Consider the following 16,089-nt stretch of genomic DNA (forward strand, 5'->3'; position numbering starts at 1 on the left):
AAAAACGAAAGAAAGTAACTGTCCCTTTTATATTAAAGATAAGTATATGAATGAGTTGCTAAATTAGCACTGCAGTAAATCTGTTTGCTGGATGGATGGATGGATAGATGGACAAAGGGATGGGGAGATAAATGTATATTGAGCTTGTTTGTTGAGGTCTACCTCCTTTACTCTCAGTGTTAAAATATCTGCCTTAATTTCTCAATTCATAGGTCAAATTAGACTTCAAAAGTAGATTTTGTATTTTTCATCTACCCTTTTCCCTACTGCAAATACCAACTTCTTAGCCTCCTTTTCTCTTTTTATCAGAGCAACCCAACCTCTGGACTTCCTGTATTAAGAACCTAAGGTGGCAGTGGTGGAGACAGCAGAATGCCAGGATATTTCCCTGTCCATGATGCACTCTTTGAATGACCACCACCACCCTATAGTTTTAAGAAATGATCAAGTTTAAGAGTGATTGAGTTTGTTTTCCTTTCCTCTTTTTTCTGTAGTTATCATGTGATGTAAAGCTAGATCCTCGCCCGGAATACCACCGGTGTATACTGACTTGGCATCACCAAGAGCCACTCCCTTGGGCACAGAGTACAGGTTAGTCCTTCACACCTGCAGGTATCTCTTTGCACCCCTTCTGTTAGAACACAAATTTGTGTATAACCTCCTTCCTTGAGTATATCTAATTTTGTAATTATTGTACATTTTCCCTTCTGAGAGATTAGATGTTAAGTTATTCCTAAACAGTGAGACATAACAGGGCAAGAGTAAAGACTAATTATTGTTTAGTTATGCCTTGGAACTGTATTTCTAGACAAACGTTTGAAATACAAATCTAGAATTACAGAAGATTTTTATCTCTTTATTCAACCAGTAAATTCTAAGCATAACTTTGGTTTTAGGAAAAGGAGAGGACTGTGGCTATGCCACGCTAAAATGTGACATTAAAACCCAATTAGAGTGTGATTCTCTCTAAGGACTCAGAAATCAACTTGGATAATTGAGTTCTGTAGTTACTTGATATAGACTTTAAATTTTTATCCCCAACTTCTCTAGTCATATTTTACCTGACTTTTGATGCAGTTCCAGAAAAAATTTAAACAAAGATCCTATTAAGTGCAAATATCAGTTAGCACAGTGAGTAAGTACATGGGCTTTGCCATCAGAGATTGCTTGCCAATTGGCCACCAACTAGTTAGTAGGACCATAGGCAAGTTACCTAACCTCTTTTTGAGGTATCGAGAATTAAATAAAGTAGTTGAGTAAAATGCCTACCACCTTGTCTGGTACTTAAGTGAATACAAAAGAAATGGTAGCCACTGCTGTTATTATCATAATTATTTTAATAGGTTTTAAAAACCTCTCTTTTAGACACACATCACACATTACCCTGAATTGAGAAATTCAATGGCATTTTCCATAGTGCTGTAAAAATTTTGGTTTCGTTCTCTTAAACAATAATCTTTAATGTTTATTTTTTAAAGTTCAGTGAGAAGATAGTAGGATACAGTAGCTAGGTCACCTGAAAAAGATACGGGAAGTCTGATCATCTTTCTTCCTCTTGAAGACCTGTGTTTCTGTTCGTCAGTTTTTATTTTGAGAAGAACTACAAAGGCTCCATGTGCATACACTGTGATGCCGCTGCCACTGTAATAAGGTATTTCCTCCTAGGTAATCAGATGAGCAGCCGTCTGATGAGCATGCGCAGCGCCAACGGTTTATTGATGCTTCCTCCAAAGACAGAGCAGTACGTGGAGCTCCACAAGGGCGAGGTGGTGGACGTCATGGTCATCGGGCGGCTATGATGGTCGCCGGTGCGAGAAAGCCCTGATGCATGTCCACATATCATCGACTGTATCCTGTAATATGCAGCGGCACAGCTAGTTTTTCTGATTTGGATAAAAGTTGATCTGTATAGTCAACATCTTGAACTATATTTCAAAAGAATTTAAATACCTTTTAAAGAAAAAAACACCTAAAAATAAATCTTAACAGACAACTCTATTCTGATTATATCAAAGCAAATTTTTCCTTTCTTGCAAATTGCTTTGTGTGTTCAATGCTAGGTCTGATAGCGATAGCTTTTAGTAGACAGCAGTAGGTGCCTGCAGAACTTGTGTTTTTCTCATCTTTAAAATACAACTACTTATGCTCTTAAATCAAGGCTGTCTGCTTATTTATACTAGCGTAGGCAACACTTGGATTTCCCTTCTTAGTATGCTTCATAACTGCTTTACAGAGAGCTTCCGCTTGTTCTTGATCCTGTATCGTGTTTATGTGCACAGTGCCAAGCAGAGAGTGGCTGGGTGGCGGCCCTGCCCGGCCTCCGGGAGAGCCATCGGCGGGCAAGGAGCGGCTCTCATCCCAGTAGCCTCGTGGCACAGTACTCTTGGGCAGTAACTGGATACCTTTTATTTGAACAAACAAACTGGGGGGGAAATGCTTCCTTAAGTGCTGACAGCCTTTTTAACCAATACATTTAAAATTGTACAGAACAAAAAATAAAATCAAAGACTGATCTTGTACAGATATTAGTGTTACCAGCATTCATGTGGAAATCAAGAGCAAAGAAAAAACAATGTTAAACAACTCTGTACCATAACATTTTCTGTAATGACACTGGAACTTAATGAATAAAAAAATCCTTGGTCATTATTTAAAATCCATTGTGTTGGCCTTGTTATTTAGAAAAAGAGAGAGAAGAGAATCATGCTATTCTGATGGGGTGCTGCTTGGATAAAAGCAATAGTTAAGATGGCTTAGCAAGGTGAAGTGGTATAAAGGAGTTTTTTTTAAATATAGGGTAGTCTATATTTTACTGTAGCATTGTGCAAAGATAGACTAGAAAGTAGGGAGGAATCTGCAGTTGGTCTGGTCTTCCCAGCCATAGCTGGAGAAACTGAATTTTTCTTTCAGATGTCATAGAAACAAGTCAAACATCTACAGTTTTTTGGAATAGGAAAGTAAATAAGTAATGAACCAGAAAATTGCCAGTGAGTACCTGGGCTTTTTTTTTATCATGATCAGAAGTAAGAAATGGGAAAAATCTGTATGACCACAGAAAATACAACAATTAAAATATATGCTGTCCACAATGGCTTCTTTAACAAAAACTTAAGGGCACTTTTCAAACAGTGGTAACCCGGGACATTAATATACTGTAGAGTATAGTTAGTAAACCAAACAACAAAGATTGGTTTACTAGTAAACAAGAAGCTAAATGATGGTGATGAATAAAGTCAAGTTGTGAACAATAAATATTTGATACCGATACTTGATATTTCCAAAGTTGAAAATAAAATGTTCTATATTTTAAATGTATTATTTTCAATTTAAAAAGATAAGGTTAATTGAGGTCAAATGAAAACCCATGCAAAGAGTTCTTTACCTACATTCATCCAAGAAACATCTATGAAGCATCTACTGTGTGCTTGAGTATAAGGTCCAGCATGCTATACTATTTACAAGGATGAATAGGGATAAAGCTGACATTATAATCCATCAAGAAAAATTTAAAAACATGTGCAACTAAGCATAATATTTGATGTGTTTGATATTTCATAGTACAGGATAGAATTGTAGAATGTGATAAATGCTGTTAATATAGTTAAGATTTAAAGAGTTGGAGGTGTTCAGATGGGAACCTTTTTAAGGTAAGATTTCAAGGGGTAAGAAATTTTAGTGGGTCTTGAAGGAAAGGTAGAATTTTAAAGGTGATAATGCAGAAAGAGGGTATTCCAGAAATAGAATTATGTATAATTAATAATTTTTATTTTTATTACAGAATGTAAGACCCACAAGGGCAATGATTTTTGTTTGTTTTGTTTACTGACATCCCCAGGTCCTTAGAGTTTCTGGCATATGTACATAAGTGTAGGCGTATGTAACTATTTGTTCCATGAAACATATTATACGGAGTTTACTATGTGCCATTCACTTTTCTAAGTAGTCCTTATATGTTTCATATTCACAGCAGTGTTGTGTTACTATTCATATTATAATGAGAAAACTGAGGCACAGAGAAGTGAAGGAACTTGTCCATGGTGACACAGCCAATAAGAGCCAGGATTCAGACTTAACAAGCTGGCTTCAGAATCCATATTCTTAAAACTCAGCCATAGAAACAGAAAGTTGATATATTTGTAAGACCAAAAAGTACATGTTTGAGGCCCAAACTATGAAGTTCTCAAATGCCAGGTTAAGAAGTCTAGATTTTCTAGAGACAATTAGACCACTAAAAATTCTTGATCAGGGAAGCATTAGGATCAGAGCCTTTTTTTTTTTTTTTAATTGCTCTGGCAGCACTGAATAGGATAGATTGGATTGGGGGGAAAACTGGAGAGAGACACCAATTAAGAACTGATCGTGACTGTGCGGGTGAGGAGTGATGACAGCCTTAACTATAGTGGTGGAGGTGATGGTGAGGGGAAGGTCGTGACAGCTGAATGCACCTTTGAACAGGAAAAATCGAAAGAATTTTATGACTGATTGAAAGTTTTGGAAAGGAAGTTAGACAAAGAACATGATTCAGAGTCTCTTGTCATAGCTGACTGGGAACATGTTCAATGATTAACCAAAAAGTGAAGTCAGAAAAGTGGATTTTCTGCAGGAGCTGGTAAGTTTAGACATGTGTTTGAGATGCCAGAGGAGCACTAAGGTAGCCATGTCATGTTGGCATTTGAAAATATAGGTTAGGAGTTCACAAAAGAGATGCTGGCTGAATGTAATCTTGGGGATCACTCACATAAAGGTGATAATTGAAATGTAAGGGTAAATAGGAAAATTTATCAAAAAAGGACTTGCCAGTAAGACAGGCTTGCGGAGCTTCTTATTTTGGAGTGTTGCTGGAAAAAGCCATGAATGGAATGAAAGGAAAAGCAGTTTGTAGAAGAGATGAAAACAGGGTGCTGCAGTATCGCAAAACCAGGGAAGAGAGTTTCAAGAAGGAAGGATGTGTGTTAGTTGCTAGATCGTGTCTGACTTTTTGCAACCCCATTGACTAGGCCACCAGGCCACTCTGCCCATGGAATTCTGGAATGAGTACCCGTTTCCTTCTCCAGGGGATCTTCCTGACCCAGGGATGGAACTCGGGTCTCCTGCATTGTGAGCAGATTCTTTACCTCTGAGTCACCAGGAAGAATAATCAACTGTCAAAAAGAAATGTCAAGAAGGATGAGGGCTCAAAAAGAATCTACTGATCAGGCAATCATTTGTGAGCTACAAGAGTGCAATTTCAGTCATGAGTGGAAGGCAAAAATCATATAGCAAAATAGAAATCATGACTGAATTATTTGAAACATGGGCATGAGAAAAGAAAGACAGACACAGGATGGTGGCTTGAACCAGTAACAAGATGAGGAAAAAATTTTTGTTTGTGAGTTCTGAGAAAGGAGAAACAATAGTAGTGGGCACATTAAAAGTTTGAGTGTAACGTTCCAGGTGGAGAAAGAAGAGGAAGGAAGAGTTGCATTTAAGGATCCTGATGGCCCATTTAGGCTGGAGAAGAAAAGGAACATTTTTCCTTCTGAGTTAGGAAAGGTTAAAAAAAAAATACACATTTGAAGTAGATTCAAGGAAAATTTAAAGTTAAAGATCAATTGTTCCACTTGGCACAGTGAAAATCCATGTCATATAATCTATTTGCATTTATTTGAGCAAAATTAATTTAGAATGCCAAATGCCAGGCTGGATGAAGCACAAATTGGAATCAACATTGCTAGGAGAAATATCAATAACTTCAGATATGCAGATGACACCACCCTTATGGCAGAAAACAAAGAGGAACTGAAGAGCCCCTTGATGAAGGTGAAAGAGGAGAATGAAAAACTGGCTTAAAACTCAACATTCAAAGAACAAAGATCATGGACTTCGGTCCCATCACTTCGTGGCAAATAGATGGAGAAACAATGGAAACAGTGACAGACTATTTTCTTGGGCTTCAAAATCACTGCAGATGGTGACTGCAGCCATGAAGTTAAAAGACGCTTGCTCCTTGGAAGAAAACTATGACCAACCTAGACAGCATATTAAAAAGCAGAGACATTACCTTGCCAACAAAGGTCCGTCTAGTCAAAGCTATGGTTTTTCCAGTAGTCATGTATGGACATGAGAGTTGAACCATAAAGAAGGCTGAATCCTGAAGAACTGATGCTTTTGAACTGTGGTGTTGGAGAAGACTCTTGAGAGTCCCTTGGACTGCAAGGAGATCAAACCAGTCCATCCTAAAGGAAATCAGTCCTCAATATTCATTAGGAGGACTGATGCGGAAACTGAAGCTTCAATACTTTGGCCACCTGATGTGAAGAGCCGACTCGTTAGAAAAGACCCTGATGCTGGGAAAGATTGAAGGCAGGAGGAAAAGGGGACAACAGAGGATGAGATGGTTGGATGGCATCACTGCCTCTATGGACATGAGTTTGAGCAAGCTCTGGAAGATGGTAAAGGACAAGGAAGCCTGGCGTTCTGCAGTCCATGGGGTTGCAAAGAGTTGGTCGCACCTGAGCAACTGAACAACATTTTAGAATTATGCATATATGGCATATTATGATTGATTCTTAGTATTATAGTTGATATTTAAATAAAAGATTGTAAAATAAATGCTATTAAGTGATGTTGCATGTTACAGCAAGTTGATTCTTTGGGTGGCTTTTATTTTTGAAGTTATTTTCTGACCAACAAAACTTTCTGGATCTAACCCATAACCAACTCCTGATCTTCATGAAACCCTCATAGGTAAGTTATTATCATTCCTAGTTATAGAAAGTGGGGATTTATGTAAGTATAAAATTCAAAGAAAATAAATTATGTATCTTGTTATCCCAATGATGATGGATCTGTGTTAAATAATGCCTTGTATTCTAACAGGCTTATAAGAAGCATGGACCTCCACTCTCTGTTATAGAGTTGCATTATTATAGAGTTCATTAATAACTTGACTTAGAACCAAGAGGTTAAAAAATTGCTCAATTCTGGCTATTTTTTTGCAGTCAGCAATATTTCTCCTGTAGTCTTTTGTAATTCAATAATTTATTTAACAAGCATATATTAAGTTCTTACAGTATGTCAGGCTCCATGATAGATTCCAGGGATACAATGATAAATGAGACAAAAGCTCTAGTATCCAAAAGAAGACAGATGATGAAAAAGCAAAAAAAAGTAAATATGAATTATGAGAAGTCTATGAAGAAAGTCCTATTATATGTTAGAGAGTAACTGGATGAAGGCGTAAACCATCTTCAGTAGTGTCAGGGTCCAGCAGTTAAGAAAGGCAGCAATCACACTGAGAGACTTTAGTGTAGGAGTACTAAGTTAAATTTGTGTTTGACATCTGGAAAAACACAGAGAAAACACTGAGATGTCAGAGATAATAACTATGGGAAGCAGATACCACAGCTGGGGCTGGGGAGGTGGGAGGGAAAGGTTAGAATTACCAGAATCTGGAAGCTCATAGGTCAGACCCCTGGGAGGTAGGGCTCAACCCTCCAAGGAAAGGGCACTGCCCAGATGTTGAATGGCTAGAACTAGTTGCCATTGCCAGGGTGACACACACAGAATCAAAAAACAATCCGGAAGGAACATAAGTGCCTTCTTCCCACCCTCTGCTTTCCAAGTTCCCTGTAGTCTGATGTAGCTTATTGTTGAACCTAGCCAGAAGCCAGCTGGCAAAGAAAAAAAAGAAATGTAGTTAGCTGAGTTCCAGCCCCAGCACTCTATTCAGCACTGCGGAATACAGTGGTGGATTTGGCACTGGGAGGCTGTCACTTGTCCAGGAATTGAGGAAAGGGTTCTCTAAGCAGGTGATATTTGAGCTCAGAGCAGAAAATAAGCCCCTCGCGTTAACTGAGAGAAGAGCATTCAGAGGAAAAGGCTTAGAGAATACAACCCCAGAAAGGAGACTGAAGCATGATGAGGTAGGGGGCAGGATCTAAAACATAGCTGGAGACAACTGAAGCCAGGATGAAGCAAGATCATGCTCACACAGGTGTAGGCTCTTGGGTGTGATACTAAGTACACACACACCTGATGATACATGTCAAATAGCCTAATAGCATGGGGAGCCACTGAAGGTTAAAAGAAAAAAAGGCTTATTTAGTAAACACCTATTGAATACAAGGCACCACTCTAGACAAGGGCTCCTGCAGACAAGGAACCCACCCTCCCTGCCTCCTACAACTGTTCCTCTGCCTGTATTTTATTTCCTGGTTAATGGCACCACCATTTACCCAAGTTTCCCAAACCAGAAATGTCTGAATCATTCTTTCTTCTCACTTCCCACATCTGATTAGTCACTAAGTTATGTCAACTCTACTAATATTTCCTAAATTAACCCACTCATTTCTAGTCCCACTGCTACCATCTTAATTTGTACACCTCTGGAATTGCCCTCCCCGAATTCACCCTTCATGCTGCTACCAAAGTGGTTGACCAGAGCATAAATCTCTCTGTGCTAAAACTCCTCATGAGAAAACTGCTGCAACAAATGAAGTCCAAGCCCCAGTCAGGGCGGTTAAAGTCCTCCATGATCTAGCCCTTCCGTCATCCACATTCATTTTTTCCCCCTCCCACTTCACTTAACACCAGACCATTTGCAGTTTCCCCTTCGAACCATGTCATTTTATGCCTCAGTGCCTTTGCTCAAGCTGCTAATCTTTCAAGATTAACCTTGGACACTAACTCTTCCAGAAACCCTTCCCTAAATCCCCAAATTGGACTAAGCGCCCCTTATCTGTGCTTCCACTTACCACTGCATCCCACTGGCATCACCCCTCCTCCACTTAATGATAGAGACTGTTCACCTCAGCAGCCCCAGCTTGATACGGTGCCTAGGAAATAGTAGGTTCTCGTTACTAAACTTACCGACAGAATTGACCTTGGATAGTACTCAGCAGAGAGCCAGAGACAGAACCTGACAAGAAAACGTCATAGCCCATGCTTAGAACATGCAGCGGAGGGGACCCCACGCAGGCATGAGCAAGTGGGCACATCTCATGAGGGACAAGGGCAGAGGGCTAATTGGTATGGACCTCACTTCAACAGAGTGCCTCGAACTCAGAACTATGGCATCATCTCCAAGAACAGTTACAAGTATGATTTAATACTCTGTGCATTTTAAAAAGGAGAAGGCAATGGCACCCCACTCCAGGACTCTTGCCTGGAAAATCCCATGGAGGGAGGAGCCTGGTGGGCTGCAGTCCATGGGGTCACTAGGAGTCGGACACGACTGAATGACTTCACTTTCACTTTTCACTTTCATGCATTGGAGAAGGACATGGCAACCCACTCCAGTGTTCTTGCCTGGAGAATCCCAGGGACGGGGGAGCCTGGTGGGCTGCCGTCTATGGGGTCGCACAGAGTCGGACACGACTGAAGTGACTTAGCAGCAGCAGCAGCATGTTAAAAAACACTTAATATTTTAAAGATGAATATTTAAAATATACCATGATTTTTATTTCCCTCCTTTGCTATTTCTTCACGTTTTAAGATATTGGTAGGGAAAAAAAAAGTGGAAGTGAGAAAGGAAGCATTTCATCAAGACGTCAGAATTAGTAACAACGACATGGAAGAGGTGAGATCAGATTTATGCAAAAATGTTTCCTGGCCCTGATGCAGGAAACACGGAAAATGGCCAGTGATCATGCAACAAATATGCTGAATGAAGAAGTGAGTTACAATAAATCTAGCCAATGATATTCATACAATTAGAAGAAGAATTTGTCTATCCAGAAGCGGGCATTCAGGATAGAAGCAGGGAAGGGAGTGTCTGAGGCAAAAATTAGAGGAAATCCTTTGATCTCACACATGTAGAGGCTGCCCTTATTGGCAGACTGAGCCAGTTATACATGGAGAGACATTACCAGAGTCTGCTGCCAGTAGACACCCCAATGATACATCCAGTCCTCAATTCTGGAAAGCTACCCTGATATATATCCTATGGGAGTGGATGCTATAATCTCCCTGACCCCAGCACCTGGTCCCAAATGGAAGTTACAGTTCTTAAGGTTCTATCATTCACTCAAAAACTCAGACAATATTTATTCTGAGATACTGAATGTTCTCTGAGGCCTGTGCAAAGCAAGTGTTTAAGCCTGCAATATGGTGACCCAAGTGAAGCAAATTCACCAAGGTAACACCCTCCAATCCCGAGTGGTTGGTTAGTATCCCCCTTGTGCTCTTCCATCCTCAGGAGTAGGTGAGGAGGTGACGGGTCAGCACCTGCAGCCCCCGACCATAACACAAAGGTAAAGAAGGACAGTCTGACAGGGAAGCCACACAGAAAAGCAAAGACAAATAATCATGCTGCTTCAAGAGGGAGGAGCTCTTCAGAGAGAGAATACCGTGTGTTTCATTACATTCATTCATTCATCCAACAAACAATTACTGGGTTGGGTGCCTACCACAGCCTGTGTCAGAATATACTAGAAGCTGAGGTATAAAGATGCTTTATGAAATTAAAAGATGCTTACTCCTTGGAAGAAAAGTTATGACTAACCTAGACAGCCCATTATAAAGCAGAGACATCACTTTGCCAACAAAGTTCCATCTAGTTAAGGCTATAGTTTTTCCAGTAGTCATGTATGTGAGAGTTGGACTGTGAAGAAAGCTGAGCGCCAAAGAATTGATGCTTTTGAACTGTGGTGTTGGAGAAGACTCTCGAGGGTCCCTTGGACTGCAAGGAGATCCAACCAGTCCATCCTAAAGGAGATCAGTCCTGAATGTCCATTGGAAGGACTGATGTTGAAGCTGAAACTCCAATACTTCAGCCACCTGATGCGAAGAGCTGACTCATTGGAAAAGACCCTGATGCTGGGAAAGATTGAAGGCGGGAGAAGGAGACGACGGAGGATGAGATGGCTGGATGACATCCCTGACTCAATGGACATGAGATTGGGTAAACTCTGGGAGTTGGTGGTGGACAGAGAGGTCTGGCGTGCTGCATTCCATGGGGTCACAAAGAGCCAGACATGACTGAGCAACTGAACTAAACTGAGGTATAAAGAGGCCTCTGCCCTCTAAGAATATCACCTTCTTTTGAAGTTTTTCTTCACAGAAGTCCAGAGTGGCTTAAATATTAGTATGTTTAAAGTCTCTGAGAATTGGGATGTAGTTAGATTGAAGGATAAATTATCACTTGAATGATAAATGATAGTGTTTTCAACTCCTCAGTGAGGTATCTTTTCCATGGTGATCCTGTGACTAAATGGTCTCTTCTCTCCAGGGAAGCCTGTGAAATCTTCACACAGCAACCAGAACCGCAGCTCCGGAGCTGCGCTGGTGACCTCTGAGCCCAGGCGCTGCGTTCAGGTCTGCTCTTTGCTTACTTCAGAGACTATGTCAGCACTTTATGATGCGGGAGCCTGAGAACAATGCCCAGAGCAGCCTGGCCTCCTGTGTTCTTTTACTAAGTGGTTAGTTGCCTGTCCAGTAGACTGAAAGCACCTTCTGCCAAGGAAATGTGAGAAGAGTTGAAAACGTGCTATTTGGAGACTATTCTCCTAGTAGACATCCAGGAGATCTCCAGAGATCTAATTCATCCTCACTTCTCCACAGTAAGTGCCCGCCTGCTTCCTGCCACTTTAGTGTGAACCTGAGGGAGAAGGAAAGGAGAGGTGAATGAATCCTCATAATCTGAGGGCAGAATGTCTTCCCTCTTTCCATCTTTCCCTTTTCCTTTGTAGTTTCATTTCCTTCTGGTTTCAACCATAACAAGCAAGAAATCTCAGATTTTTAATTGAACTTCTCTATTGAACTCCTTGAAAATAATTTGAGAGTTTGTTTGAAAACAAGTTTTCTGGATGATTTTTAAATTCCAATTTTTCAAACTGTTACCCCAGTTTTCTCCCATAAGTGACTGAATTGAATGAATTTATGGACATAGTCGTTTTAGATTATTCAAATGGGAGAGAAGATCTAGAACACAGGGTTTTTCTGTTCAAAGCTGAAAGGTTAGTTGGAGCCACATTGTCAGAAGAAAGGGGGCCCATAACAGATCGTCTCTCAGATTCAACTACAATTGTGACCTAGGATTGTGATGGACCAGTCTAAAAATGTGTTTATTACTGTGTTAAGAATCTTGGGGAAAAATCTAAGTAAATGCTTTGCTTCAAAGTGCTACAAGGAATGAATCTCCAAGAGCCAAGTAGTATTACAGAGACCAGCTCTGATATGTGACAGGTAAACCTATCATTCAAGAGCTTTCACATAATTACAGAAACAACACACACAGAAGAAAAAGACAGGAGAATCTACATGGTCAGTACCTGGGTGTTCACTATGGAATTCTTTCAGCTTTGGTGCAACTTTGAAAATGTTTTATAATAAAATACCAGTGGGGGCAAAGCCTCCATGAAAGTAGTAAACAGCCAATACTTAGAACATTTTCAGGGACATGTATAGAAACCCTCTCTGATTTCAGTGGTCAGAAAAACTACCAAAACCACTTCCACATTGGCTCCCACTCTCTCCACTTCCCAATTTCCATTAAAACTCAGGCTGCCAAAGGTCCAAAAATTTCCCAGTAACCAATAACCACATCATCATCACCATCACATAGCGATACTATTTTTAGCACTAATAGGGCCTTGGTCTTTCTTGAAACATTACCCAGATCTGGGAGGTCCTAGTGACATCATGAAAGTCTAGAGCAAAGCTGAAGTAATTCTATCCCTGAAATGTTACAAGTCATTGCTTCTCTGTGCTTGGTTTCCCCATTAAAATCCTGGCATTAGTTTCTGGTGTGTAATCAGATTTAGTTTGGAATCTGTTTTGTTTTACTAAAAGTAGCCAACAATACTTTTCAGATGAAAATCTGTACTATAATTCTGCAGCAAAGTACAACCTGATATAACTATATGCTGAATTAATCTCCACTTAACTGGAACTAAAAAGAGAAACAGAAAAACTGAGAGAGGGGTTAAAGCACTAATTAAAAGAAATAAGGGATGCAAAGAATCTGCAAGCGATAGGATCAATTAGGGTTCATCTCAAATAGAACTAGATTCTTTTATGTTATCCTTGCTCCACAACACACAAATCACATTTATCTGTAATATCACTCCATATCTTATTTGCTTAATTATATGTATAAGACAATTAATGGACTTGGTGAAAGGCATAGATTATTGGAAAAAATATAAACTTCGATGGTGAAAACTAATGCACCATCCTTGTAGAACATAATATAACAAAGGGTTCTGTGAATCTGTGAAATGCCAGTGTTTCCACGGTGGCCTATAGCAACCCTACTTTGTTTCTCTGCTTTAATTCACACATTAATTCAGCACATATTTATTGTAAATCCATAGTCCATACATTCATTGACCCTTTGATGTGATTAAGCTATTTTTAATACTAAAACTTGTTTTTTATTTGAGTTCTATATTGTAGATAGACCTCTATTGCACATGTAATAGTAGTGAAGCAAATAGTATGAACTTTCATAAGGAATTTGCATAGTCTTGTTTTACTCCTAAAATATTTTCATAGAATCTATAAATGTTCAGCTTATTAATATGATAATGCTATTGCCAATTTCCCCCTCAACACCTCTGCTCTGACTTTTCATCATCAAGACCATGTTCACATGATTCGTTCTGTGACAATTCAACAGTCACAGGGTGATACAAAAGAGATATAAATGCATTATTCATATTTTACATTTATCCTGACGGAAAACGTATCCATGGATAATGCTGAAAATGTTCCAATGTAAGATTAGAGATCATGGTGCCAGCTGCACAACTCTGTAAAGACACTAACAATCACTGAATTGTACTAACCCTTTAAATGAGTGACGTTGATGGTACATAAATTATATCTCAATAAAACTATTTGAAAAACCTATCCATGGATAAAATTATTAGGAAGACAAAAACCACCTGCGAAAGCCCAGCCCACACAAATTAGAGTTATTATGAATCACCAGAGTTAATAACATTATTTCTGCAAGGGTTGCTCATTGGCTGAGACGGCGGGGGTCTGTGAGTGGGCTGCTCATCGTGATCTCCCCACAAGAAAGCGCAGCACAGTGCAGGGCCTCTTCAGAGGGTGAGCTGTGAATCGTCTACTGCTCTTTAAGGGAGAATCTTTTCCCAAATGCCAGTTGAACCATCGGGTGCAATTTGTTCTGGTAAATCTTATAAGAGATTGTGATGTTCCATATAGGTCCACACTATGATTAGTAACTGCTATTGTTTTTTTTAAAAAAATACTTATATTTAATGTCATGGGAAAATATTAGTATATATTACATATATGAAGCAATTTTAAAACTTCCAATTTCACAGATATAAGGTATATATGGGAGAGATATATATATAAGAGAGAGAGAGAGATACATATATATTGATATAGACAGAGCTATACCAAACTTTTTTTTTAATACCAAAACTTTAATACTATCTCTAGGTATTAAGAGTAAACATAGTAAATAGTTAACAGCTGACCTTGCTTTTGAACCACTGATAAAATGTGTTGTGTGCGTGCACGGGCACACAATTGGTTTCACAGAACAATTCATACACTTTAAGAATTATTAAATAGTGCTGTCCTGACTAATTAACCGAGATAACTGAAGAGATTAGGGATGGGGGCTCTGGTGTACAAAGTGTTAATCTCAAACCACAGTTACAACAAAACTAGTTAACATTCAGCACACATTTATCAGCCATACACATAATCCAAAAGTACCAAAATATTTCCAGAACAAGTGCTTAGCAACAAACAATTTTCAAAAATCCTATCACATCAGAGAAGATAAAAGATTCTATTTCATTTCCTGCTCCTTGGCTGATCCCACTATTTGTTCCATGGTTTGGAGCGGATGCGAGGGGCCAGGCCTGGGCTTGGTGGCCGGTCCCCTGGAACCCTTCCTTCCTCTCACTCTCTCCTCCCTCTCAGTGGCCTGGATCCAAGCCGCTCCTGTTCCCCTGCGAGATCATCTGCCCTCTGGAGGCATTTTTCTCACATCCAGGGATTCTGGGGGCCACATAAATGCCAGCACTGGGAAAGGACCACAGGGCATATACAGAGCAGTACATGTTTGTGAACAGACACACCCTCCAATATGTGGATGTTGTCACTTTGTCAGAGTGATCTTTTTAATGTGCACTTTATCACCCACTTCTGGATGAGCCAAAGTCAACTACCGCATTTTATCAAATCTAAAATCCATCCTTTATAAGATATAATATTGTTTTATGGGCCAATGAGAAGGAAAAATGCAGCTAATTATATAACTCAGTGCTTTCTTACAGCTCAGAATTTTTCACATGGTATTTATCTATCACCGTCTGAGCCCTCATCCTCTGGCTGTTTCTTAGAGGAGTGCTCCACTCTAGTCTCTGGGACCTTCTTCCAAGCCTCTGTGTGCATTCTACAAGTTTTACACTGAAACTTCCTTAATCTTACCAGAAAGGGTCAACAAGAGACTTTAAGGTTTTCATTAACATCACATTTCAAAGGGCAATTAAATGTAACCTAGGTAGTACAAACTATGTATATAATTTAATATGAACAACCATGACTAAGTCTAGGCACACGCAGCCAAGTGACAACCACCAGGAGATTCTGTCTCCCCCCCCCCCCCCCGCCCTGCACACACGTGCACACACACACACACACACCCATGAAGAGTGATCACAAGACATACTCCATTTCAGTTTTTAAGCTGAGTAGAAATATGTTCCTTAGAATGAATGAAACTTGGGAAATATGAAATTAACAGTGATCAAGAAGGAACCCAGTCCAGCAAACAATAGGGAGATTTTACCTTTGGACACAGGGTCAGGTGTGGTGGATCAGTGCAAGCACCATTCATGTGTTCACTGTGCAGTAGCCATGCTGTCCAATGTTTTTTTATGCATCATTGTGTCCAGTGGGCCCAACACTGAGTTGAGGCAGATGGTTTTATCCTCATTTTACAGATGAGGAAGCTGATCTCAGAGATGTGAAGTAACATGAAAGGTCACAAAGAAACAGGTGACAGAGCCCAAATACGAACCCAGATGTGTCTGACTCCAGAATCCTTTCTATCCCCACCACACCAGACCAGTTTCCATGCTGGTCTTACAGCACTTGTAGTTGGCCTGGTCCCAAGTA

General features: G+C 39.8%; 2 protein-coding genes and 1 long non-coding RNA gene across 27 annotated transcripts in view; 2 read left to right on the forward strand and 1 right to left on the reverse strand.

The window, feature by feature from the left end:
• Positions 1–2,656, forward strand: part of GPHN (gephyrin) — a 520,258-nt gene extending 517,602 nt beyond the window's left edge. For all 18 annotated transcript variants that reach the window (XM_070469503.1, XM_070469504.1, XM_070469505.1 and 15 more), the window contains 2 exons: positions 495–591; positions 1,666–2,656. In XM_070469503.1, the coding sequence (XP_070325604.1) occupies positions 495–591; positions 1,666–1,799 (231 nt within the window). In that variant the 3' untranslated portion in view covers positions 1,800–2,656. The remainder of the gene's footprint in view (positions 1–494; positions 592–1,665) is intronic.
• LOC110144982 (uncharacterized) lies at positions 1,764–15,884 on the reverse strand. The gene is made up of 4 exons (XR_002316036.2): positions 15,761–15,884; positions 11,017–11,578; positions 8,736–8,816; positions 1,764–1,853 (listed from the first exon to the last, which is right to left on the reverse strand). It is a non-coding gene; the product is annotated as an uncharacterized lncRNA (long non-coding RNA).
• GARIN2 (golgi associated RAB2 interactor family member 2) overlaps positions 11,450–16,089 on the forward strand; it is a 35,416-nt gene continuing 30,776 nt past the window's right edge. For all 8 annotated transcript variants that reach the window (XR_002316029.2, XR_002316030.2, XR_002316031.2 and 5 more), the window contains exon 1: positions 11,450–11,540. The gene's annotated coding sequence lies outside the window, so the exon portion shown is untranslated. The remainder of the gene's footprint in view (positions 11,541–16,089) is intronic.

The sequence above is a fragment of the Odocoileus virginianus genome, chromosome 6, assembly GCF_023699985.2.
Source record: "Odocoileus virginianus isolate 20LAN1187 ecotype Illinois chromosome 6, Ovbor_1.2, whole genome shotgun sequence".
In the NCBI taxonomy this organism is placed as follows: domain Eukaryota; kingdom Metazoa; phylum Chordata; class Mammalia; order Artiodactyla; family Cervidae; genus Odocoileus; species Odocoileus virginianus.